At 45.9% G+C, this 23,240-nt stretch overlaps 1 protein-coding gene across 50 annotated transcripts in view; it reads right to left on the bottom strand.

Annotated features, from left to right (window-relative positions):
• The window catches only part of MADD (MAP kinase activating death domain), a 36,758-nt gene that overhangs the window by 8,474 nt on the left and 5,044 nt on the right, over positions 1-23,240 (bottom strand). For 2 of the 50 annotated variants that reach the window (XM_019743552.3, XM_019743566.3), the window contains exons 4-30: positions 22,767-23,070; positions 22,128-22,259; positions 21,597-21,710; positions 20,786-20,866; positions 19,046-19,224; positions 18,456-18,691; positions 18,094-18,250; positions 17,706-17,809; positions 17,432-17,616; positions 16,819-17,072; positions 16,428-16,567; positions 15,505-15,606; positions 14,173-14,232; positions 13,709-13,811; positions 13,157-13,343; positions 12,909-13,059; positions 12,394-12,600; positions 10,642-10,695; positions 9,571-9,671; positions 8,889-8,972; positions 8,398-8,556; positions 6,240-6,348; positions 5,907-5,969; positions 5,557-5,677; positions 5,346-5,451; positions 4,071-4,181; positions 2,022-2,129 (exon numbers count right to left, since the gene is read on the bottom strand). In XM_019743552.3, the coding sequence (XP_019599111.2) occupies positions 2,022-2,129; positions 4,071-4,181; positions 5,346-5,451; positions 5,557-5,677; positions 5,907-5,969; positions 6,240-6,348; positions 8,398-8,556; positions 8,889-8,972; positions 9,571-9,671; positions 10,642-10,695; positions 12,394-12,600; positions 12,909-13,059; positions 13,157-13,343; positions 13,709-13,811; positions 14,173-14,232; positions 15,505-15,606; positions 16,428-16,567; positions 16,819-17,072; positions 17,432-17,616; positions 17,706-17,809; positions 18,094-18,250; positions 18,456-18,691; positions 19,046-19,224; positions 20,786-20,866; positions 21,597-21,710; positions 22,128-22,259; positions 22,767-23,070 (3,712 nt within the window). The remainder of the gene's footprint in view (positions 1-2,021; positions 2,130-4,070; positions 4,182-5,345; positions 5,452-5,556; positions 5,678-5,906; positions 5,970-6,239; positions 6,349-8,397; positions 8,557-8,888; positions 8,973-9,570; positions 9,672-10,641; positions 10,696-12,393; positions 12,601-12,908; positions 13,060-13,156; positions 13,344-13,708; positions 13,812-14,172; positions 14,233-15,504; positions 15,607-16,427; positions 16,568-16,818; positions 17,073-17,431; positions 17,617-17,705; positions 17,810-18,093; positions 18,251-18,455; positions 18,692-19,045; positions 19,225-20,785; positions 20,867-21,596; positions 21,711-22,127; positions 22,260-22,766; positions 23,071-23,240) is intronic. The other 48 variants (XM_074336318.2, XM_019743567.3, XM_074336319.2 and 45 more) reach the window with 30 other exon arrangements.

The raw sequence follows: 23,240 nt of genomic DNA, 5'->3' as shown, positions 1-23,240 counted from the left end.
AAGCATATACTGTTTCACTTTTGCATTGGAGGCAAAGCAAACTGGGTAAAGGGAGTCATATGGTAACTGAAGGAAACTAGACTGGGTATAAGCACACAATAGCGTATACAGGTATCGAATTATATTGTACACCTGAAATTTATAGAATGTCATTAACCAATGTGACCTCATTTAACTTTTTTAAAAGGGAAATAAAGATGATTTTATAAAGTCTCTGCAAACTGCTATCCAACTGATCATGCAGCCAGCCAGCAGGCAGTGCTGAGAAAGGCGAAGTCAACCTCCCAGCAGCCAGGGGGTGACAGAGGGAGTGAGGTACCCTCATTTGGCATGGCAGCACTTCAAGGCAGAGGCATCTGTGAGGTGACGGCCCCATCCCATACTTCAGGGACTCTGTATGAGGCTCCCCTGTACAATGGTGACAGTGCTATACTTCAGGGAACCTTCTGGAGAGATTTATTTTTTAAAAGGAAAAGGAAAGGGTGAGGATCCCCTGCCACCGCTACTGTGGTGCGGATGTCCTAAGTTAGCACGCAGCTCTCAGCGATGCCTGGCTAAATCCTAACACTTCAGGGTGACATGAAAATGACTCCTTTCTCGGCTACAACAACTGGTGCATTTCTGCTTCAGAGCAGAATCCCTGGCCCGTGTTCCATAAACTACCTGTTTAAAAAGCTGTGAATGTGAAAATCAAATTCAACTATGCCAAAAGGAAACAGAATACTTGTAAAACATTACTTAATTTCACTATTGTATATAGAAGGTGTGCCTGGTCCCTACAGTTACTTAGAAGAGATCCATTTTGGAATTAAAAATACAGAAATAAAGAAAAACGGCCAATTTCCTTTATAATCCTGGAGTAAGAAGAGTTTTTCTAAATGTGACTCAAGATCCAGAAGCAATAAAAGAAATGATTAATTCAACTACATAAAAGTAAAAAAAAATTCTGCATGGCAAAAAATATCATAAGCAAAATCAGAAGACTACTTAGAACTTTACAGTGGACAGGTCCGGCTGCCCACGTCTGAACCTACAGATCACCAGGAGAGTCAACCATATGAGGCAACGGCAAGTACACAGTACCACTTACGAAGTATTATCGCTAAAATACTGAACCGGAAACTCATCAAACCTCTACATTGAACTACTCCTTTATAAGAAACACAAGTGATAGAGAAACAGGTTAATATGAAGGAGACGCAATCAGCAAAAAATCTAGAATGTCAACTACTCCATAAATTTCTTCAACAAAATTACTGGCAAAGTGGAAGGGGGACTATTATATGTTAAGAGATACTTCAGAGTCACATCAACCCAAACTATAAATGCATTATTTATGTTTTCCCTTTGACCCAGCAATCCCACTTCTGGGAATCCTTAGATAAACCTGCACATGTTTATGAAATGAAGCAGGCTCAGCATCATCCATAGAAGGACAATTAGCAACAGCACACATTTGGATGAAACCGAGGGCATGTACATGCTGACTGGTTAAATAAACTATGGTACAGTCACACAGTAGAATACTGTGCAGCTATAAAACAAAAAAATGAGAAAGCTCTTTTTGTACTGATACAGATCTCCAGGATATGTTTAATGAAAAAAGCAAGGTACAGGTAAGTGGATATGATGTGCTAAGAAAGAACAAAAATAAGAATTTATGTTCATATTTTATTGTGTTTGCATAAGAAACTGGAAGATATAAAGGAAACCAATAAAAGTGGTTACTTAGAGGAGGAAGGGGTGAGGAAGTGATGGGGATAAGAATGAGAGCAATACTTCCCAATGTATGTCATTTTATGTTGTCCTGACTTATGGACAATGTGACTATGTAATCTACTATATAAAAGAAATGAGGAGGAATCATCTACTATACCAACTTACTTGCAAGGGGCCTGACAATTCAATCATAAATAAATCATGAAGATGAGCTAAATGGGAAAATACTCTGGCATCAGTTCTGGGAGTTCCTTATGACTCTCAAATATTCTTGGATGCTCCTAGCATGAACCAGCACCTACCTCCATAAAAAAGATATCTCCATTTGTGTCTGTCCCCGCATGAACCACAAATGTCTGCTTCTTCATGTGCCGGCTGCCACTGGACCGAATAGAAAGATCACGTCCATTCTGAGGAAAGAGAGCTCTTTTAGGGACATCCATACATCCCTCCCACAAAGCGCTCTGAGCCAATTATCCCCATTCATTAATTAACTTATATCAGCTTTCTTAGCACAGTGCCATCTGCTGGCCAATGACCACCAGGGGAAGTGTTCTCAAACTTTCTGGTCTTGGGGTGCCTATTCTTCTTCAAAATCACAATATTTCCCCAACACCCCCAAATCACTGAGGACCCCCAAAAGCTTATGTTTACGTATGTTATATTTGTAGGTATTTACCACACTAGAAATTAAAACAAAAATTTTAAATGTTTATTAATTCATTTAAAACTAATTAACAATTCCTTAATAATAAATCCATAACGTGATAATATAAATAACATTTTTTGTAAAATAACAATATTTCCCCAACACCCCAAAAAATGAGAAGAGTGGCACTGTTTTACATTTTTGCAAATCTCTTTAATGTTTGTCTTAATAAAAAAAGCTGATTTTCAAATCTGCTTCTGCATTCAATCTGCTGTGATATATTGCTTTGGTTAAGATAATAGGTTGGTGCAAAAGTAATTGTGGTTTTTGCGATTTTTAACACTTTAAACAGTAACTCCTTTTTAAAAAAACAAAAACAAAAACATTTGTTTATTTCAAGTGTGTTTTTCCAGGACCCATCAGCTCCAAGTCAAGTAGTTGTTTCAATCTAGTTGTGGAGGGTACAGCTCACAGTGGCCCTTGTGGGGATCGAACCGGCAACCTTGTTAAGAGCACGGTTCTCTAACCAACTGAGCTAACCGGCCGCCCTAAACCATAAATACTTTTGCATCAACCTAATATAGAGAGGAAATCTGGCCTCGAAGATGTATATCTATAAACGAGAAGAGTGTTTTAATAGCCTTTCCATATAAATATGCATATTCTTCTTTGATACTACACCAAAACTCGAGAAGTTTCTTAATGTTAGTTGCAATGTGGGATCTGAAAACACATTTTGTACTGTTACATTCAACTCCATTCATCTACCTTACCTTTTGAGTGATCTTTTACCCACACTTGAATCTATGATATCACACATTAGTCATTTGGAAAATACTGGTTCACCAAGTTCAGCAGCATTTCCAAATATTGGCACATATTTATTATACAATATCAAAAAAATCACATTTATTAATACCATCATAATCTCATTAGAAAAATCTTTAACTGTCAGGAAGTTTCAAGCTCAAAAATCTGTCAAATACCCAGCTCCGAGTAACCATAACTTGTTAATCATTCTTCCAAGTAAAAACAATGTTCCATGAACAATGCTGTCAGTTCACCTTGCAACCATCACAACGGCTTTTTCTTAAAACAACCATCATATTTTGGTTTGCAACAGACATGCTTTATGTGTATTTCTCATTTTCTCACAGACAATTAAAAAGATGTATAATCAAGGATCAGGTTTAATAATATTAATAATTTTAACTGCTTCATCAAGGACATTCATAAGTGAAACTGAGGTTTTTTTTTTGTCTTTTTAAGCTGAGAGTGCGTGGAGGTGAGGACCACAGTGGCCACTAGCATGGTTTGGTGCCACTGTCTTCACTGTGTTGAGGTGCCAGTGGTTTTACCCACTATTGCTTTTGGCACAATTAGGGTAAACGTCAACCAGTGAAAATGGCAAATAACATGTTAGTAGTATTAGGAAGATACTTTTCACTTTGTGAAAACACACACCACATGTTGAAATGGCTGCATTAGGACAGTGTTAGTACAGAGAATCCTATCACAGAACAGAAGGGCTAAAGCCTCATCAAGAGTAATAGCCCTATTTTCAGAACTGGGGATTCTGAAAATGTACCAGCCAAGAAATGACCCATGGGAAGCCTCTGCATTAGGCCTCAAGGCCCAAGCCTGGGAGGCTGACAAGTGCAGTGGAGGGGAGCCTAAGGGATGGCCCAGAGATACTGCTTACCAGGTCTGTCAGCTGATCAAGCACTTCATTGATTTGCTGGCTGTACACAAGCCCAATATGGGACTTTCCCATTAGGCGTCTCACTTTCTTCCGGATGTCATTCTTATTTACCTGGAAAGCCAAAATAGGATCTTAATAAGGGATCTGCTCACCTTGCAACTGAGGTGGAGGAAATGTCCCAGTAAGTTTCCTACTGTCTGAGAGAAGTGGAATTCTAAAAGACCATATCACTGAGTATAGGAGAAAACATTCAACGGTGTGTTCTGCTAACAGGCTGGGAAGGAAAAACCAGGTTCTGTCATTAGGTAGCTTCTGCAGAAAAGTGGCTCTTAGAGCAGTTCTGGTTTAAGTGACTGGGGCTTAAAGGGACATTTCCTCCCTACCCCAACCAATTCCATAACATTCACTCTTAAAGGGGCCCTGAAAACCCCTGGGGCTCCTCAGAGTGTAACTGAGAGACACTGACTTAGAGAAGCAACTCTGTGGACTCAGCTGCAGCCAACATACCTTCCTAAGGTTAAAGGTCAACACCCTTTCCCATCCAGTGTTTAGTTGGTACCCTTGGAGCTCAAGAGAATAGAGTGAGCCTTACAGCAGAAAATGAAACATACCAAGAGGGCCATCTCTGCATTTCATCAACTAATCCCTTCACATTTAGAGAGGCTGGGAGAATAGGAGGAGGAGAAACCCAGGGGCTCATTGTCAAAACAACTCTCTTCTACCCACCCAGTCCATTTCAGAGCAGGACTCTTCTATTTGGTAACATATTTTTTTCCCAGTGCTATGAAAACCAAGTACAACCAAGTCACCAGAACCTACCATTATTTTTTTAATGGGTAGCTGTTTTTACATCCATGGAAAATTTTACATGATAAAGGGGTAGTGGTAAAAAGTGAATTCTGAGCATCCTTACTAAGGCTTTAGAACCTGCTACTTAAAAAAAAAAAAATTTTTTTTAATTCATTGTATTCTGTGGGGAGCTCTACTGGCATGCTAGAACTACTTAGCAACAGAAGCCCATTTAAAATTCAAAATAAACAAATGGTATAGAATCATTAATCACCTTGACAACATTTCTTAACGCAATAGCCTGGCAGCTTCAGATAAATGGCTCATGTGTGAGCTGCAGAGAGGCCTAGACTTTCAATCAGAAAGAGAGCTCTCCCTCGTAAGATGCTCTGACAGCTTCCCAACTGCCCCAGAATTTAGATGCCAGGAACAAGCCTTGGCCTTCCAGCATCAGCAGCAGCTAGGCATAAGCAAAATCGACATTACCTTCACCAGGAGCATGTAGGAGATGAGATTGTGCAACAGCGTGGCGAGCAAGCGGTCCTCATCATCCTCTAGGCGCTTCCGGTCATGTTCTCCCAGTGACAGGTACCTAAGCAGGAGAACAGGGACAAGTCAGCCCGCAGGTGGGAGACCACAGAACTAACTGGGAAAAGGCTGAATGTGCCTCTTCCCAACGGCTTCCTAAGCCTCATACCTGTCTATCATTTCCTGGGGACCCTGGTCCATACCCATCCCTTCTCTCTCCAACATCACAGCATCTAAGAACGCATCTTCCCAGAACTGCATTTGGTCCCATAAGGTAGAACGTTCTTTGCCTGTATAGAACAGAGTTTTTAAGGGGCGTATATAACATATAAAGAAGATAGCTGCCAAACCAAAATAAACTCCAGATAAAAGGAAGTCATTACAAATTCCAAGACAAAGGAAACTCGAGCCTCAACACCCCAGATCTAAGATCCTGCCACCAGCCCCACTGCCTCCAAGTGAGGCCCCATCCCTCCCAAGGAGGAGGGATGAACACAGCACACAAAGAAAGGCGGTTACTCATAGAAAAGGTCTCCATAGCAGCATCCTCTAACTGGTCCCACATCGATCCTTTGTCCCTTCCTGCCAATTTGCGAGCAGGAAGGACCACGGTAGCAAGAAAGGAAAGAAAGGAAGACAGACAGACAGAAGCTGTTGATTAATACCAAAATCCAATCTCTCCTAGTTTCACCCACTGCTTTTTCTAGACCCAGTAAGTCATCTGCTTCAGGTATCAACGTGCCCTGTAACATCAGCACTGAGCTCAGCAAAAAGCCAAGCAGCTGCTTGTTCACTGCTACCCTCTTTCACGGCTGAGTCCAGTCCAAGAGACCTTCCAGGTCTGTTTCTCACCTAGGAGTCCCTCGTAGAGATAAACTCGCTGGCTTACATCTTCAAAAGAGCGTACTGGGCTGCCCACCAACTTCTCCTTTACACTCGGCTTCAAGCTATGGGCTTTACCCTACAAGAAGAGGTGACAGACAGGTGAGCTCCACAAAGTACCAATGAATAGGGTCAAAGTAAACCAAGCAGCTCACTAAGATGCTCACATACCAATCGTCATCACTAGCAACATATACTCCAGCAGCCCTGCTTTTGCTCCTTTACTGGTCTCAAAGATTTGACCAGAAGTCAATCTGATAATCCTGCTTTGTTATTGCCTCCTAAAACATGCAATCAAGTTTTCATTTAGACTTATCTTTACTTTTGGTTTCCATAAGACTTTTTGCTCTTAAAAAAAAAAAAAAAGGTAAATTCTTTGTAGCAGGATGATGTAGCAGAAAGAATATTGGGTTTGAAGTCAGACTGACTGAGGTTCACAGCCCTGCCTCTTACTAGCTATGTGACCTTAGGCATGAAACTTAGCTTCTCTGAGTCTCATTTTCCACCTGAAAAAAGGAAGGTTATAATACCTACCTCATCTAACTATTATAGGAATTAAATTAGAAAATACACATAACGGGTGCTTAACAGTGCCTGGCACATGGTTGGTATTTTATAAATGTTAATTTCTTCTTTCCTACCATCTCTTAGAAATATCTGCCCCTTAGAAATATCAGTAACTTATCTGCCACTTCTGCAGTATTAGACTTTCTATTCATTCAAAAAAGATTTTCAACTGGGTAAGAGGTAAGTTTCATGCCCATTTCACAAAACACACAACAGCATAAGCAGAGAAGCGACTCATCAAAGGTAATTAGGCGATACTTAATTAGTGTGACTAAATGCAAGTCTCCTGGTGTACAGCCCAATTCTTTGTTCAGTGGACCATATGGACTAAATATATTTCCTGCTAAAATAGCCTTTTTTGAGCCAGAAATTTAGGCAACTGCTCTCAGCAACTCAACTGTACAAAGAGCCCTTGCCCACCAGCACAGGACAAGTAAGAACTTGTCCCAGGAAGGTGCCAGGAAAGACAGCACATGGCTGAGTGGCTTCTTACAAGACTGCTACTCCATTACGTCTATCTTCACTTCCAGGATGGAAGCACACTAGCAAGATTTAAAACACTCTTACTAAAAAGGTCTGTTTAGACTCGGGGAGAGTTAAGGTCCATTAACTTGAATAACTCTGCTGGCTCTAGTTCTATTCCCTACGTTCACTCTGGGATGTCCCCTGCTCTATTAGAAGAAACACATATTCAGGAAACCCTGGGGGTCGGAAAATAATCGTGTGAAATAATCGGTTTCATTTAAATTTCATCTTCTATTCTCCGCATAGACCAAAGATAAGGACCTGTGAGCTCCTGTAGAGAATATCCATTCTCAGCTCTGTCTAATAGAGTGGCAAGTGTATCACGGTGCTTAACAGTCCTGCCCAAAGTGGCATGTATATACTGAAGAGCAGCATGTCTAAAAGAATTCATTCAATTTCAACAGATCACTGACTTATTGTGTGACCTGGGACGAGTTCTTCTCTTCCTCAGGCTTTGTTCCCTTCACCTGTCAGAAGAGACCAGTCATAGCAACACACTGAATCGCAAACTTCTTGAGAGTGGAAATCATGCCTTATTCATTCCTGTTTCTTTAGTACAGAATCTCGCATTCAGTAAATCACTAAATAGATATTTACTAATGAATGAAAACTTCAAATAACTGTTAGGGATATGCTAAAATGAAATACTATTTTAAGGTGCTTATAAACAGAGCAATAACCAGAATACACTAGGCTAGCCCATGGAAGTGGACTGGTACTAAAAGACAGCTATAACTGCCCCCACATTGCCATAAAGGTATCACTTTGTCCACCTTAAACACGGGGGTTATTGCTACGTAGGATTCAAGGCCCTTATCTGACTGGGTAGGAGCCTGACTCATCAAAGATTCAGGAGAAGTTCCGAAAAGCCCCAGATCATGGAGTCAAATGACTCTTAAAAAGCCTTAAGAGACATTGCCAAATATATGAGGATATCCATTCCTTGCTTCCTCTTTTCCTTCTAATCGCCCCCTAACTTTTCATTCTTTTTTACCCCATAAAAAATGCTCTCTTTTTGTTAGTAAGTAAAGCTTACAAAGATGGCGCTGGTGGCAGAGTTGGTCTCAATTTCACTATCAGACAAAGTACCCCGAGAGCTTGTCAAGTGGGTGCTTCCCTCGCCACCTGGTCCATCACCTGCGTTGCTGCTCAAGTCACTGTCTGCTCCAAGGGTCTCTCCAGAACTATTACTCACCTGGAAAGGAAAAAAGGTAGTAAGGGATATTCCCCAGGGAAGGGTCCCAGAAATGCCAAGCTGTTAGAGCTCTCTGCTGCCATAAAAAAAAGTCAAATTTCAAAGGTGTGCCAGATAGCCCCTGGAAGTACCTTCTATACATGAGGAGTAGAAGCCCTGGGTGAAATCTCAGGGCCTGATCCCGTGTACAAAGACCTATGACAGGTAAACATCTCCACCATGAGAACCAAGGTGACCTGAGACTAAGCATAGCCGCCAAAGGAGGAAGTAGCCCTTTTCCAAAGGGGAACCCACCCCCCACCCCCCAAGATGCCAGTGTGGTGTTCCCCTACCACGGTGCTAACTTCAGAATCCTGACTTGAACTTCGGATCATAACAGGCGGACTCACACCAGTGACGGAGTCTGGATCGGTCCTCTGAAACAAGATACGGGGACTGAGACACGTTAGGGATGGTGCCCCCTCTACTCTCAGTTTCCCTAAGAAATACTGTCTCTTCTTCCTTCTTCCCGTCCCCATCCTCTGTAATCATCTCTAGACAGGTCATGAAAAATTCATTTTTTTCCTGAATATAAAACATATATGACTCACATAGTGAGAAAAATAATAAACACTAAGAAATACGTGCTAACTATAGAAAATACAGACAGAAAAAAGAAATAAAAATAAGCCATAAACTGACCACCTACATTAATCACTGTTAAGTCTAGTGTATTGATTTCCTTTCAGTCTTTTCTATATACATTATAAAATGTATATAAAATGTTGGAATCACACTGTATATAGCTCTGTCAACATTTTCCCATGTCACTAAGTTTTTAAAAATATAGTTGTTAATGGATACTAATAGTGTGCTACATGGATATATTATACTTATTTCATTATTCCTGTAATATGGGATATTTATGTTGTTTCAAGATTTCTTGTTTTGTTCTGTTTTTTAACTTAAAAAAAAACAAAGTATTCTGAGATAATACATTTCATGCTCGCAATTCTCAACAAGGTTGTCACAAACCTGGGAACCAGATGTCAGGCTCACACCACTATCTGCGCTGATCTGGGACCTTTTCTCCTCTGTCTCCCCAAGGTCGAAGACAGGTTTGATTACTTCAGGCCCTGAGTAGGGGAAGACGTGTGTTACCCAGCACACAAAGGCGAGGGGCAGGTTGGTGAAGAGCGGGAGAGTGGCACAGCCTGGGCCCAGACCTTTCAGCAAGTCCCAGACACCTTTCCAGGGACTGCCCCGCACCCCCAGCCCCACGGGAAGAAGTAGTCCCCAGATGCCTTAACAACCAAGTAGGAAAACTTAGACGTGGTTTCCAGGGATTGTATAGTCATCTTATCAAACTGAGAAAATTCTGAGCACGTCATCCTAAAACAGAAAAGCTCCACAAATGCCTAAACCACATTCCACTGCACTCAGAGCTTCACTGGTACCTCAAACTATTTAAGGGTCCCCAGGTCACTCAGTGCTTCCCAACAAATGTGTCTAAAGGGGCTAGAAAAGGATAGGCCCAATGAGACAGAGAAACATCAGCTGTTACCACGGACACTACTTACCCCCAAACCCTACAACTTCCGCATTTGAGATAAAAACCACCCCCATTTCCCCCACCCACCCACAATGATATGGCAGAAGGACAGAATGACAGAAAGCAAGAAAGCGTGCCTAGGCAAGCCACCAGAGAGAGTTGGGAAGCTACAGACTCAACACGGAGGGACAGCAACCATCTCTGCCAACTGTGCCCACAGGCCTCCTAGTGGGTGAGGGAGATAACAGCCAATGAGGGACACTGAAATAGGCAAACGTTCTCCCCACCAACTCGGAAGCAATAGACAGCCAAGTTCTAAGGGGTTTTACTCAGCAGACGCCTGGGTTACAGCCTGGTTGCTATGAGGGGAAGGGGAAAGAAGCAGCCTACAAGCCACATACCTATAAGTCACATACCACCTACCTGTTTTCATTGCCAATACCCCCCTAGAGCAAATTTGGGGTGGGGCCGACAAAGGGAGCCTGCCCCAACTAGGCCTGGGGAGTTGGCAGGTATGGGAGACTTGGGAACAGGAAGGGGCATTTGTTCCTTACTCTGTTTTTCCATAGCTTTTTGCTTTTTCACCTCCTGGTGCTTGTTCCACAATTCTACCCCAGATGCAATGTAAGCAGGAGAGAAAGACAGAGAGAGTCAGAGGCTGGTCAGACAGACGCAATGGAAACCCCCCCACCCAAGTTGATTCAGTTTCAGACATAAGATTATAAATCGAGAGATAAAAAGAGATCTTGATTTTGGGGGGGTTAAAAATCAAGAGATCTACCACCTTCACCCCAACTCATGAACTACAGACTCCAAGTTCCTGACTACCCTCAATGTGGCAGTAAAGGCCTGTAGAGCGTTAGAGCTCGAAGAGCCTTCAATCAAGCGTCCCTTGGCAGGAGGAGACTGACCCTCAAGAGGCCGGAGCACGTGCTCAAGAGCAGGTAACTTGGGATCAGTTTAAACCTCCACCATACCACGCTCTCTGCCCAGGCAGCTGGGCACCGGCAATATTTAAAAATTCCAGTTAAGAGAGATGACCACGTTAAGCAGCCCAAGGGTTTTCAGAAGCACGAGCACAAATCTGTTTGAGTCCCTGGCTGGGACAGAGGCCACTCAGGCAGGCAGTTGGCATCCCTCCTTGTTGCTACGAAAAAACCCAACTCACCCTCAGAACCAGTGCCTGTGCTAATAAGAGACCCGTTCTTAGCCAGTCATCTGGAAATCCGGTAGAGGTAACAGAGAACATTAAATGGTCAAGAATGGCATCTTCGTAGGCGTAAAGAAAAGAGAAGAGTGATCATAACAATTCTTTTTCTGGAAGAACTTTAGCGTCCACTTAGTTCAATCCCCTCATTTTCCAGATGAGGAGATGGAGACCCTGAGAGGGGAAGTGATTTGCCCAAAGTCACTTTCCTAGTTGGGGCAGGTCAATACATTTTCTAGAACATCACATCAGGCAGGAGAAAGGCAGGGATGATTGCCTCTAGAACAGTATTTTGCTGGCTAGAGAAGAGTAGCTCCCCTAAAAAGGAAACTGGTTCCTCACTGTCATTTATGGGAGCATAAGGCAACTGCTAATGTTTGCGGCAAAGAGGCATCAGTTAGAAGCATGTTGCCCGGGGACCTAACACAAGAAAAACAAAGACACAACCTACATGACTCAAGGTCAAGTAGGGAGTGAGTCAAACAGGTGACACCCAGAGAGCTCACTGGGCCCTGCCTTAGTGAGAATGGAGAAACACCAAACGTAAACAAGCTCTTCATCAAGTACTCTAAGGAAAGGGTTCAAGAAAAGCTGACTCAGAATCTATACCTTGAGGTCCAAAACTCAGGAGAATGGGGTTGCCAGACACAGCCCAGAGGACCGATGTGAGGGCAGCGTGATGGCTACACGGGGGAAAACTGGCTTTAGAGACCCAGATGACCATCACTTTATAGCCCAAAGATTCATCTGTAACTTCCTTATCACTTCCAGGAGCTCACGTGGCCTCTCCACTATGTGAAGAAATCCAGATGGAAATAAAAAGAGGGACCAGGAGTACAGCTCAGACTCCCTGCACTAAGCCTCACTGGGCCTCTAAGTAAAACTTCCATGTTAAGACGTAGGTGGGGGTGGCTGTAAATGAAGCATAAGGGATACAGAAGTGTAAAGAAGTACCATTTGAAATGGACACAGATCTATGTCCCTCTCTAGAAAGCAAAGCATGGGAAAGAGAAAGGCAGGATTCTGGATGAATTGAAAGGAGGGAGGGACATTTAAGAAGCCAGAACCCCTTCCCCACTCCAAACACAGTGATACATACCAACAGACGCTACAAAGTTCTCTTCCTTTAAACTTCTGGTGTCCAGTTCCTTGGGACCCTTTCCTGTAGCACTTGGTGCCCGAGGTCCCAGCTGGGGAACTCTTAGCTGTGCCATCGCCTTTGGGTCTCCCCGCCCGGCCAGGCCAAGATCCTTGCCAACTGGTGTAATTACAGTCTCTGTCGGACTTCTCTTCCGCTTGTCTGGTTCTGAGGAAAAGATCGAATATATGGGAAGCGGTCAAAAGAGATAGTGAGAATCAAGGTATAGAAATGAGGTGGGAGAAGCAAGAACACAGGAGGAGGTGGAATGGATGAAGCATAAGACAAACTGACATCTTACTACTCATGGCAGAAAAATACCCACTACATATACATGCACTAGAAAAAGTAAAATCCCAAAGCCTGATGGGAACTAGCTTGGCACTGGGGAATTTGTCAGGGGGACAAGTTCGTTTTCTTCAGAGACAAGTGGGAGAGTGGTGGTCGGCAGGCCGCCCCGCTGATGCGACGCTTACCTTTGCTATAATAGTGGGTCTGAGCGATCTCCAGAAGGCCGAAGATGCTGGCCATGCCGCCGAGCCCTGCGTGCGCATAGGACTGCTCCAGACTGAGCACCGTGCACTTGAGCAGGTCTAACATTCCCTTGTACACCTTTCGGCTGATCTCCTGCAACAATAACCCAGGGGCTACAGCTGGCAGCACTGCCTCTGGTGTCCGCGTCCCTCTTCCCAGCTGATTCCACGTCCCAAGCCCAAACACTGACCACATCTGGGATGATGTCCTGCCGGGCATCGTCCTCTGACTGCACTGTGCGGTTCAGCTTGCTCAGGACGAACACTCGCAGCTGCTCACTCTCCAGCAGCCGTCGCACCTTTTTCATGTTGAGCCAGCCAACCCCCTGGCCATCCAGCACGCTGTGCACCACCTCCTTCAGGAACTGCTGGTTCTCACTGTGGGTTCCACAGACCACTCCTGTGGTCATGAGCTCTTTTGCAGAGCACCCCCCCTTTCACCAGACTAGGTCTGCCTCCAGGGGCAACACACAAAGCCGTGTCCACATGTCCCCATCCACTGCATCCCCCAACTCTCCAGGTAGCCTGGTTTGCCCAAGTACCCACTGCTGCTGCCTCAGTCGCCTCAACACTGTGAGCTGTAACTGCTGCACAGGCATTGAGTCAGGATGGGAAGTGCTGGCAAAAGCTGATTTCATCTACCCACTGAGAGCTTCTGACCCACTCTTGAGAATCGCGCAAGTTTGGTACAGGAATTGCTACCTCTAGCCAAGAACTTTTTGAATAGCTTTGCCATTTATTACCTAGAATTGCTGGATCGACCCTGGGGTGATGGAGGCTCTCTCTTCACTGTTGGGCTGTGTTTAATGACAGATGACTTCTGGTCCACTAAGGCCCTCCTGTTTCCTATAGCCGGGAAGGTAGGAATGAGAGACGTCACTTCTGTAGTCCAGTAGAGAATGTCAGCACAGCCCAGGGCAGCCAGGTTCCACACCCATTGCCCAGAGGGCTGGGTGAGGGTGGCACCAGGCATCACACACAGGTAGAGACGACCAGCCATGGCAATGTGTTAGGAGTGGGGATGGACACTCAGGCCACTCCACATGCACCAGCAGTATGCCCCATGGGCAAGCATGGGCGTCACAGGGGGGCAGGGCAAGGCAGGTCACTCATGTGATGCCGCTTGCTCCATGAGGAGGATGGCCTCAGGCAGGCACAGAAGATGCTAGGAAAAAAAGATCATGCACAGCTCACGGGCAAGACCCACCTTCACCACTCCCGGGGCCGGCTTCAGTAACAATCTCCATTAGAGTATTTAGCCCAAATACTGGGACACAAAATACACAATTAGTAGGTGCACCACAATACCACACCCCTTGTACCCCTCAGTGGAGCTGTAAGTCAGGTAATCTAAGCATTCTCCCAAAACTTAGTGCACATAACCTTGGTTCTTAGGCACCTCAGAGCTGGAAGCCAAGTGACTAGGAGATAACCAAAGACCATCCCTAAGACTACGGCCTCTCAAAGCCAGGGGCAGGGTAAGTGACACAGGAGCCTTCAGCTACTACTAAACAGGCACATGCAAGAAAGAGGGACCGTTGGTTTTCATGAAACATCTAGCACAGGGGTCAGAGGGCCTGCGGGTGTGCAGAGGGAAGAGACCCGTCTTGCAGATGCTGTCATGGGAAGTGGGGTGGAGGTGTGAGGATGGGCGGTGGAGGGGAGTGACAAGTGCAGCAGATGAAGTGAAGCGTCAGCATGCGATGAAAGCCTGTCAACGGTTCTCTTCAACTGCATCAAATGAACGCCAGCGACACTAACACCTGCCAAGCCATGTGTGGACTCCCTCTACAGTGCTCATCAGTTCCCTACACCACTAGCTCTGAGGTCCTTTTGCCCTTCTATCCTATGTTCTTCCCCCAAAAAAACATTCCCTAGGTTCCTGACATTTTTAATCACTGGGAAGAGAGAGCAGTTAAAAAAATACATGGAGCTGCTTCTCACTGTGCTTTCTCTGTGATTAAAAATTTCAGCTCGATATCCAGAGGAAACAAACAAAAGTCAGAGCACATTCAGAAGAGACCCTCAAACTGTCAGAGATCACTAATGAAAATCAAGTAAGGTCTCAACTGCTCCTAGATGCCAACCGATATCACCTGGCCCACTCACAGGCCCTAAGTAGACATGAAGCCAAAGAAAGGCTTCTTGACTCTAAACACTACCAGCCTCTTGACAACCATCCCCAGTGGGCCAGCTCCTTGGGACAGTTTGTCCTAAGTTCACGCAGTAGGAACCTGGCAGATAACTGGCGACACCGAAAGATTCTTACGTTAATTATGGACCTCGCACAAAGCTCCCCTGGCAGTAGCAGTAACCCCAGTTACCACTATCCTAAATGATGTAACAGGGCCTTCTCTTTAACGACACAGTTTCCATCCGAAATCCAGCAAGAGCCCACGATGTGCAGGTAGAGCCATGAGAAGCGAGATGAGGGGCAAACACCAGGTCAAAAGATTCATCATACACAGGGCTCCTGACAAGCACCCATAGGTCTGAAACATTTCTGAGAGTCCTGGCTTGGCCAGAGGACTGGAGTTACCTTTCAGACTGGGGAAGGGCGTGGTCTTGTCCCGAGCACCTTTGGTGGGCAGTGTGAGGTTTGAAAGACTGAAGCTTGTACTGTGGTTCCGATATAGGCTGCCTATCAAGGGGAGTGTGTGAGAGCAATGAGTTAGGGGATAAAGAATCAAAGCATTACACTCCGATGACTGTATCATCATCTTCACCTTCCTCCTTTTCAAACAATCCCAGTGCCTCATCTATCTTAGAAAAGACTAAGTCTAACTTAGGGCAAACAAAAGGGCCACTGCCAAGATTGCTCAAAACCCAATAGCACCTTTTTCTGGCTACCTCCCATGACAATACTCGAGTCTCATCTACTGCTGATCTGGCATGAAAGCCGGCAGTTAACGGGCTTCTGGTCTGAAGTTGGTGCTATCTGTCCCTCTCCCCTCCTCCCTGCCCCAGCCGAGCTTCTGAAAAAACTCAATCACAGTGATCTCCTATGTTGGTTTGCTCTGGTCCCTAGTCTGCCTTCAATCTTTAACTGACACCACCCCTTATTTCTGGAAATATTCTCTATGCACAAAAGTCAACCTCATATATAATGTTCAAAGCACATTCGTGAAAAAGTCCTTCACCAGACAAAGAAGATATGAGATGTATACCCAAACCAAATCTGACCAAAATATTCCCACAAAATATATGCACAAGAGTATGATTTTTAATATGATTATTTTTCAGCTGACCAGCTAGCTTACCTGAAACAGACTGAAAGATAACGTGTAATCTGACCCTGTTCTTTATTGACCCCCTGAAAATATGTTATTCAGTGTCACCCAAACAACCCGAATGGGGCTTGGTAATGCTAGCCCTAGACCTGAAGTTCTAAGCGGCATCTGCCGTGGGCAGGCCGTGCTGGAGAGAGTGGGACAGAGGCGTGAGAGAGCCACAAGTACTTACTGGCAAAAGACATGATGCCCCCGAAGCCCTCGGTGCTGTTGTTGGAGACGGTGGAGGTGGGAGAGCTTGCTCGAGAGTCTGACTCTGCATCGGAGTCGCTTGCCAGTTTCAAGCTGTTGGGCCGCAGCAGCTTTTGAGCCCTTGAACGCACAGTGGCACCTATGAGCCCCCGGCAGGGGAACCTGATCTTGGGCATGTGGGCCTGACGCTACACTGTAGTCACCGCTCCCTTCCCATGTCCCGAAACGCCTGGGTCAAAGCTCCACCCTCTGGGCGTGGCAGGACCACGAGAGCATTCAGACTTCTCAGACTTGCTGAGTAACCCTCGCCCAGGGTCCACCGTGGTGAGGTCCTTCAGTCACCCATCTAGAAGGAATCCCCAGGCTCTCACCGATTGCCACTGACATGTTGGCTGAATCGGGGAGTATAACTTTCCCCCTGCTCATCATCATCTTCCTCAGGGGGAAAGCCATATTGGGGCTCGAAGTATGGGTTGTCATAGGTTCGCCGGCGCACTGACCCCTCTCCAATTTCTGTCTGATGCCTGTCCACGCCCGATTTGCTAACGCTGGGAGGCACGGGAGGGAGGGGCCTGGAGAGGCCTCCTGCTGCCTTATCATCCATCTCCGCTGAGTCAGCAGGTGCCTAGGGGCCACATTAAATGAAACGTCATCAGCTGGTGCCCAGTGATGCCTCCCCATATTCTCAGTTTGGCAGGGCCAAGCCAGGCCCGTCAGATTCCTATCCTAAGGGATGTGTGAGGAAAGGTCTGTGACCATCCCCGCTCTGTCCTCACAAACCATTCCAAGGGGAGCTTCGCTAACCCCTGAACAAAACCCAGTGACCTCCTTCTGGGGTCAAAACTCTATCTCATAGGCTCTTAGCTATAGTACCTATGGAAAGGAAGAGAGGATGACAGTGAAGAAAGAAGCCAATTAAGTTAATAGCTTCACCCTAGCTTTCCTAAGAGCAGTGAGGCCCACAGCCCAGCAATCCTCACGTACAGAACTGGCTCCGTGGATGGTGGTGCTGGGGCTGCTGCTGGCGGCGGTGCTGGAGCGCAGTGGGGTGTTTTCCTGCGAGTTCTCGCTGTCTGGGCCAGGTTCCTCTGCTTCCTTCTGGTTCTGCAGCTCGTCAATCTTCACCTCACTGGCATCCCCCAGGGCCGCATGTGTCAGAGGATCCACGTCTGCCAAAACCCAAGGGTGGCAGGTATAGACCACACCATCCCAGAACCCCAAACCCTGCCCAGTGGCCAGTTCCCGCAAGCACACTTACTAGGCGTGTCACCATTGATGTCACATTTCATCATTTCACTAACAAAGTCACCGAGGGAGGAGTAAGAAGAGCTTGAGTCATCGTACTCCATACTATCACTGCCACTGCAGAGTGAAGAGCACACCGACAAAAATAGAACATAAAGAAGGGGCAGGGGAAAGAATCAACCATCAGCATTAGGAAAAGTCAAGAGAGGATCACCCTTAACTCAAGGCCAGGGAACAACATAAAATAAGGACGCTAACACAAAACAATCAACCAAAATACAGCCCACGGCTTCACACGAGGATGTCTCACTCCCAGGAGGTTCTGTCATTGTGCTACACACAAGCTAGTGAGAGTCTCTTTACCTTCAAAGGCTGTTTTGCTGCCATATGGGACTGCTCACCTGTCATCAGTGGGATCAGAATCCGAGTCACGCTCTGGGGGCACACTCAGCGCCTCAGCCAGCTGGGAAGCGCTATCATAGACGCGATAATGGATGGGCTGCAGCTGATGAGCGTACCACTTTGGCTTGTCACCGATCAGAGCCGGGTCAAACATGTCTACCCAAAGAGGACAAAGAATAGAGTTAGAAACAAAGGGTGGGGCGGGGAGCAAGCAAAACTGAAAAGAAAGGTAGAAAAAGTCTAAAGCAAAATGGGAAATGGAAGGGGCAGGCCAGCGATGGGAAAGGGCGAAAGGAAAGGGAAGAGCCATGAGGAGGACACAGGCCCGAGGTGGAGCAGAGTACAGGGCAGGGGGACTCACTGTTGTGAATTCGCTGAAAGGCATAGTTGGTGGGGTTAAGGATCCATTCCCCAAAGTACTCCACAGCCTGAGTCCTGGCCAATTTCTCAGCAAAAGGAGTCTGCCGGGGACGTGAGGCTAGAAAGGAGCCAGCCTGAAAGGCTACCACAGGCCGCGGGAAGAGACGCAGGGTGCGTGTGTGCATCTGAAAGCCCTGCAGCACGTTGGGGGAGTTGAAGAACCGGACCATGGCCACTCTGGGGAAGACAGGGAGATGAGAGCGTCTGAGCCCCACACCTGCAGAGTGAGGATCCCTCCGATCCAAGGTCTCAGACCACCTCCCTTAGCCATCAGTCTATGGGCTTCCCACATTAGGGGAGAGAAAGCTTCAAGAATCATCAGTCCTCTTCCTCACTCAAGGCCTGAAAGGCCTGACAGTATGACGAACTATTTCTTCTCTTTGCTTTTACTCAGATGGCAAATATAACCCAGTATCACATATATTTCATATATAAAGAAACTCTGGCTCAGGACGTAGTCTGCCCCTAAGGTCGCTGTGTAAGCAGAGACCAATTTAAGAGCTCGTGAGTGTGTCATCGGCTTGGTCGTACCTGGTGGCGACATCCACAGAATCCACGTCATTGCCATAGATGAGAGGGTTGAATTCAGTGGAGGGTGTGGACTGGAGGTCACTAGAAGGCTTTCCCAAGAGAAGGGGGATCTCCTGGCCCTCATGGAATTTCTCCAGATTGAGGATTGGCTGGGTGTTGAGACTCATGCTGGCGAGGGCCTGTGGAACAACAAGAAATCCCTCACTGAAGGCAGATTCCTGGGCAGCTCATGTCCCAGGAAAGAGCCTTCATATTAGATACAAGAATCCACGTGTTTTAATCTGATCAAACTGAAGTCCAGGCCAATAGTTTTCAAATTTATTTTAGCCATGAAATCTTGTTTTTCAATTGAAAGGCATGTGGAAATATAAACAACTGAAATCTCAGCTTCTCTGAAGGTCGAGGAACAGAGAGCCTCATGTCCCGATGCTTCCAACCTGTCAGCCCGCGACCCCAGGGGGCAGTTTGAAAACCACTGGTCTAGACCAGCGAGCTTCTTAAATGTTAATGAGCATTGAAATCACCTGGGGACGTTGTTAAACTGCAGATTCTGAGGCAGCAGGTCTGGGGAGATCCTGCACGCTTACCAAGCCCAGGTGACGCCCGTGCTGGTCCACGGACCACACTTTGAGTAGCAGGGGTAAGAATACAGGATCAATGAGCCCATGGACCTCAGCTCCGACCAACACTTAAAGTGCAGTTCCATTTATCAACCTTCCCACCTCAGTCATACTACAGCAATCGTCCAGAATGAAAAAACACAGCAAAGGAAGACAATAGCTAAAGAACTTTCTGAACTTGCAACCCTCACAGACTGCGGTCACGAGACATCACATTGTATCAGCAGTGGTGAAACAAGTGAGAGGGATGATACACAACGATCCACTTAAATCCAAGCAGATTATCATCTAGAGGTACTGCTAAGCAACTCAGACAACACAGAGAGAGATTCCTGAAGAGCCTTCAAATGAGAGCAGGGACTGCTAAGAAGAAAGAGCTACCTACTGGTGGTCCTACGTTACACATACAGCAGGGCAAAGAAATGGGGCCTCGGCATGTTTTACCTGCAGGTACTGTGTTCAGCATGCAGAAGAAGAAGAAAATCAACGAAAAAGACATTTAAGGCATTGCTCAAAGAAGGAATTTTTTTTTAAACTTTTAAAAATTTATCTTAAGTGTGTTTTTCCAGGACCCATCAGCTCCAAGTCAAGTAGTTGTTCCAATCTAGCTGTGGAGGGTGCAGCTCACAGTGGCCCATGTGGGGATCAAACTGGCAACCTTGTTAAAAGCACCGCGCTCTAACCAACTGAGCTAACCGGTCGCCCCTAAAGAAGGAATTTTTGAAAAAAGGATTCTGTCGGGACCTTGGAATCAACTCAAGAGGAAAACACAAAAAAGAGCCAGGTTGTCCTAACTCCTTCTTTACAAGACTGAGAGAATGATTCAAGGCCATAAAGAACAGCAGACGTGACAAGAAACGGAAAGTGAAGGGCTGTTTTATTCAGCATTATAAGCATCAGAGAGTGGGAGGACGTACAATGAATGAGAAGGAGTGTGAAAGCCCTCTCTGAGATTCACCCCGCCATCCAGAAACGGGTTACACCTCCTAAGCTCACCCAAGGTGAACAGCACCTCCCCTACTTAAGGCCTGAAAGGAAACTGGCTCCGACAACAGCTGTCTGCCTACAACAGCCCTCCAGCAGCTCTTGCTCCCCTTCCTTTTCTTCATTCTTCACCTACCTGCTTTAAGTGTTTTTTCAACTCTAATGACTCTGGTTCTGGCAGGACAGGTAGCACTTCTGCATTGGTGGGAGCAATCACCTACACCAGAGGAAAGATAAAACGCATGACCTTAGAATTTAATTGCTCAGGAGTTTCTCTTATTAAGTAACAAGAACAGGAAGTTTTATATACAATATTATACATACATAAATACATACATCGTATACCAACATATATGATATATATATATATATATACGTATATATATACACACACGTATGTGATATACATACACACCTGAAAAAAATATGCCTAAGTATTATTGGTGACTATCCCTAGATAAGACTCTTATGGTTTTTATTTACTTCTTTATACTTGTATTTTCTAAAGGTCTTACAATGAACATATACAAGGACTTCCTACCAAAGTTTGTACTCACACTGCAGAATATTAATATACATTTTTAAAAGTCTGCACTCAAAGACAGTTTCTTACTAGAAACTAAACCCCACGAAAACCATTAGATGAGCTACACCACATGTAATGGTCCCGCAACCACAACTGCCCTACCATTCTTAGATGCAGGGGAGCACATAATTCTGGCAAAACTAAATCTTGTAGTTCTTTGAGTCCTAACGAAGGGCCTATCAACTAATAAAATAAAAGAAGGACTTAAGCACACATACATACATACACACATATATTTTCCCCCCTCAATGACTCACACAGTAGAAAACACCCACTAACTCAGGACCTTCCTGGGAGTAATCCAGGAAAACCGACCACGATCCTATTCTAGACCCTCCAATGCCTCGGGCAAGAACCTCACCCGACTGCTATCCAGATCCACTAGCCATACATCATCAGGCATTTTGAAGTCCAGTTTGTAGAGGAAGAAGCTGGCAGGGACGCCGATGATGTACGGCGTTGGAGCCAACAGCAGCTGTGGAAAGGATGAAGAAGGTAAGGAACAAAAATAAAACCTACTGTGATCACTTATCAAGTCAGGGTTTTTCTAGTTAAAGAAAAAATCCCTTTTCCAAAACGCTTAAGCCCAGATGTGTTTCAAAATTTAGAATTTTTCAGATTTTAGAAAGGGAGCAGTGCGTATTCTGAATATTCTGTAATACCTGTAAGTGGCGTAGCCAGTAGCCTATAATCATTAACATGGACTGTGACAAATAAAAACCACACATTGCATAGGTTTCGTCACCAGCTGAGTTCTAGGCAGGTCAGATTTTGCAAACAAATAAGTGGTGATAAGGGAGTGAGGACCAGTACAACCTTACAACTTCTCCCCCGGAGCTGGACAGAGTTGGAAGACAGTGGTAACAAAGACAGAAGACACCTTGCGACTCACCTGCTCTGCTGATGCCATGCAGGTGGGCAGCAGTGGGATAACAGGAAACATATACTCCAGGGGGTAGATCATTGCCACAAATGCCATCACAGACATGGACAGTGCGTTGTAGTCTCGGGACTGTAGCACCACCTGTCACCAGCCGTCACCATAAGGATCACGCGACAGCGTCAATAAGGTCACGAGCAAACACTTCCAATACTACAGATGCATTCCTGTCTCACCAGGCCCACAGCTCCAGATTAGTTCCCACAGTTATCACTGCGCTGTGCCCGCCTTTACCTGCCACTCCCAACCCAAGCCCCACAGCAATCCTCCCTCAAATCACTCCTTATCACTCATACCCCCAATCCCAGGACCACTCATTGGAACAGAACTACTGACATTTCCAGAGAATTAGGTGAAGACAGTAACAGGGAATTCAGCTGAGTGGCAAGCCCTCTGAATACATTCCACGTGACACCAGTACCTTAATTCAACCCACACCTACTGAGCACCTGCTATGTACTTGGCATCATGTTACCGCCTGGAGACGAGAAGCTGAAAAAGATGTAGTCCCTGCCCTCAAGGAGCTCCGGGGCTGCCTCTGCCATACTGCAAAGCTCCTTCTCTAAATGTCCAGAAAGCCGGCCCTCTCACCTTGTGCTCTAACAGGATGCAGGTGAGCACCTGCAGACAGGCATCCACACCCAGAAGCTCCAAGGGAAGGTGCAGCGGGAAATCCACCAGGCTGAACCGCGAGGGGTCTGGGAGAGCAAAGGTCAGAGCCTGCTGGAGCTCCTGGGGCAGGACCTCGATGTCTACGCGCTTCTGCCCAGAGACGGGGACTGGGGAACGCAGCAGTCGATAGATCCAGGCCTCAATCTCTCGAAGGTCGTGCAGAAGGGCACTTGACCTCTCCTCCACTAGCAGTGATCCCGTAAAGATGCGCCACATGGTGTCCCTGCGGGGCCGACAGCAGGAAACGGACACGTTGAGCCCCAGGAGCCGATTCCCCACTGCAATCAATGTAACCACGCAGGTATAACGGGGACCACTGGAAAAGCCCACCCTTTGGGCTCAGACCAGAGGGTACATACAAGGGTGAGAACAGGTGTAAAACTGTCCACATGG

The sequence above is a fragment of the Rhinolophus sinicus genome, chromosome 14 (genome assembly GCF_057876585.1).
Source record: "Rhinolophus sinicus isolate RSI-liver-muscle chromosome 14, RSI-T2T, whole genome shotgun sequence".
NCBI classification, from domain to species: Eukaryota; Metazoa; Chordata; class Mammalia; order Chiroptera; family Rhinolophidae; genus Rhinolophus; species Rhinolophus sinicus.
Note: the sequence above shows the minus strand (reverse complement) of the source record. Positions and strands in the feature narration are given on the sequence as shown.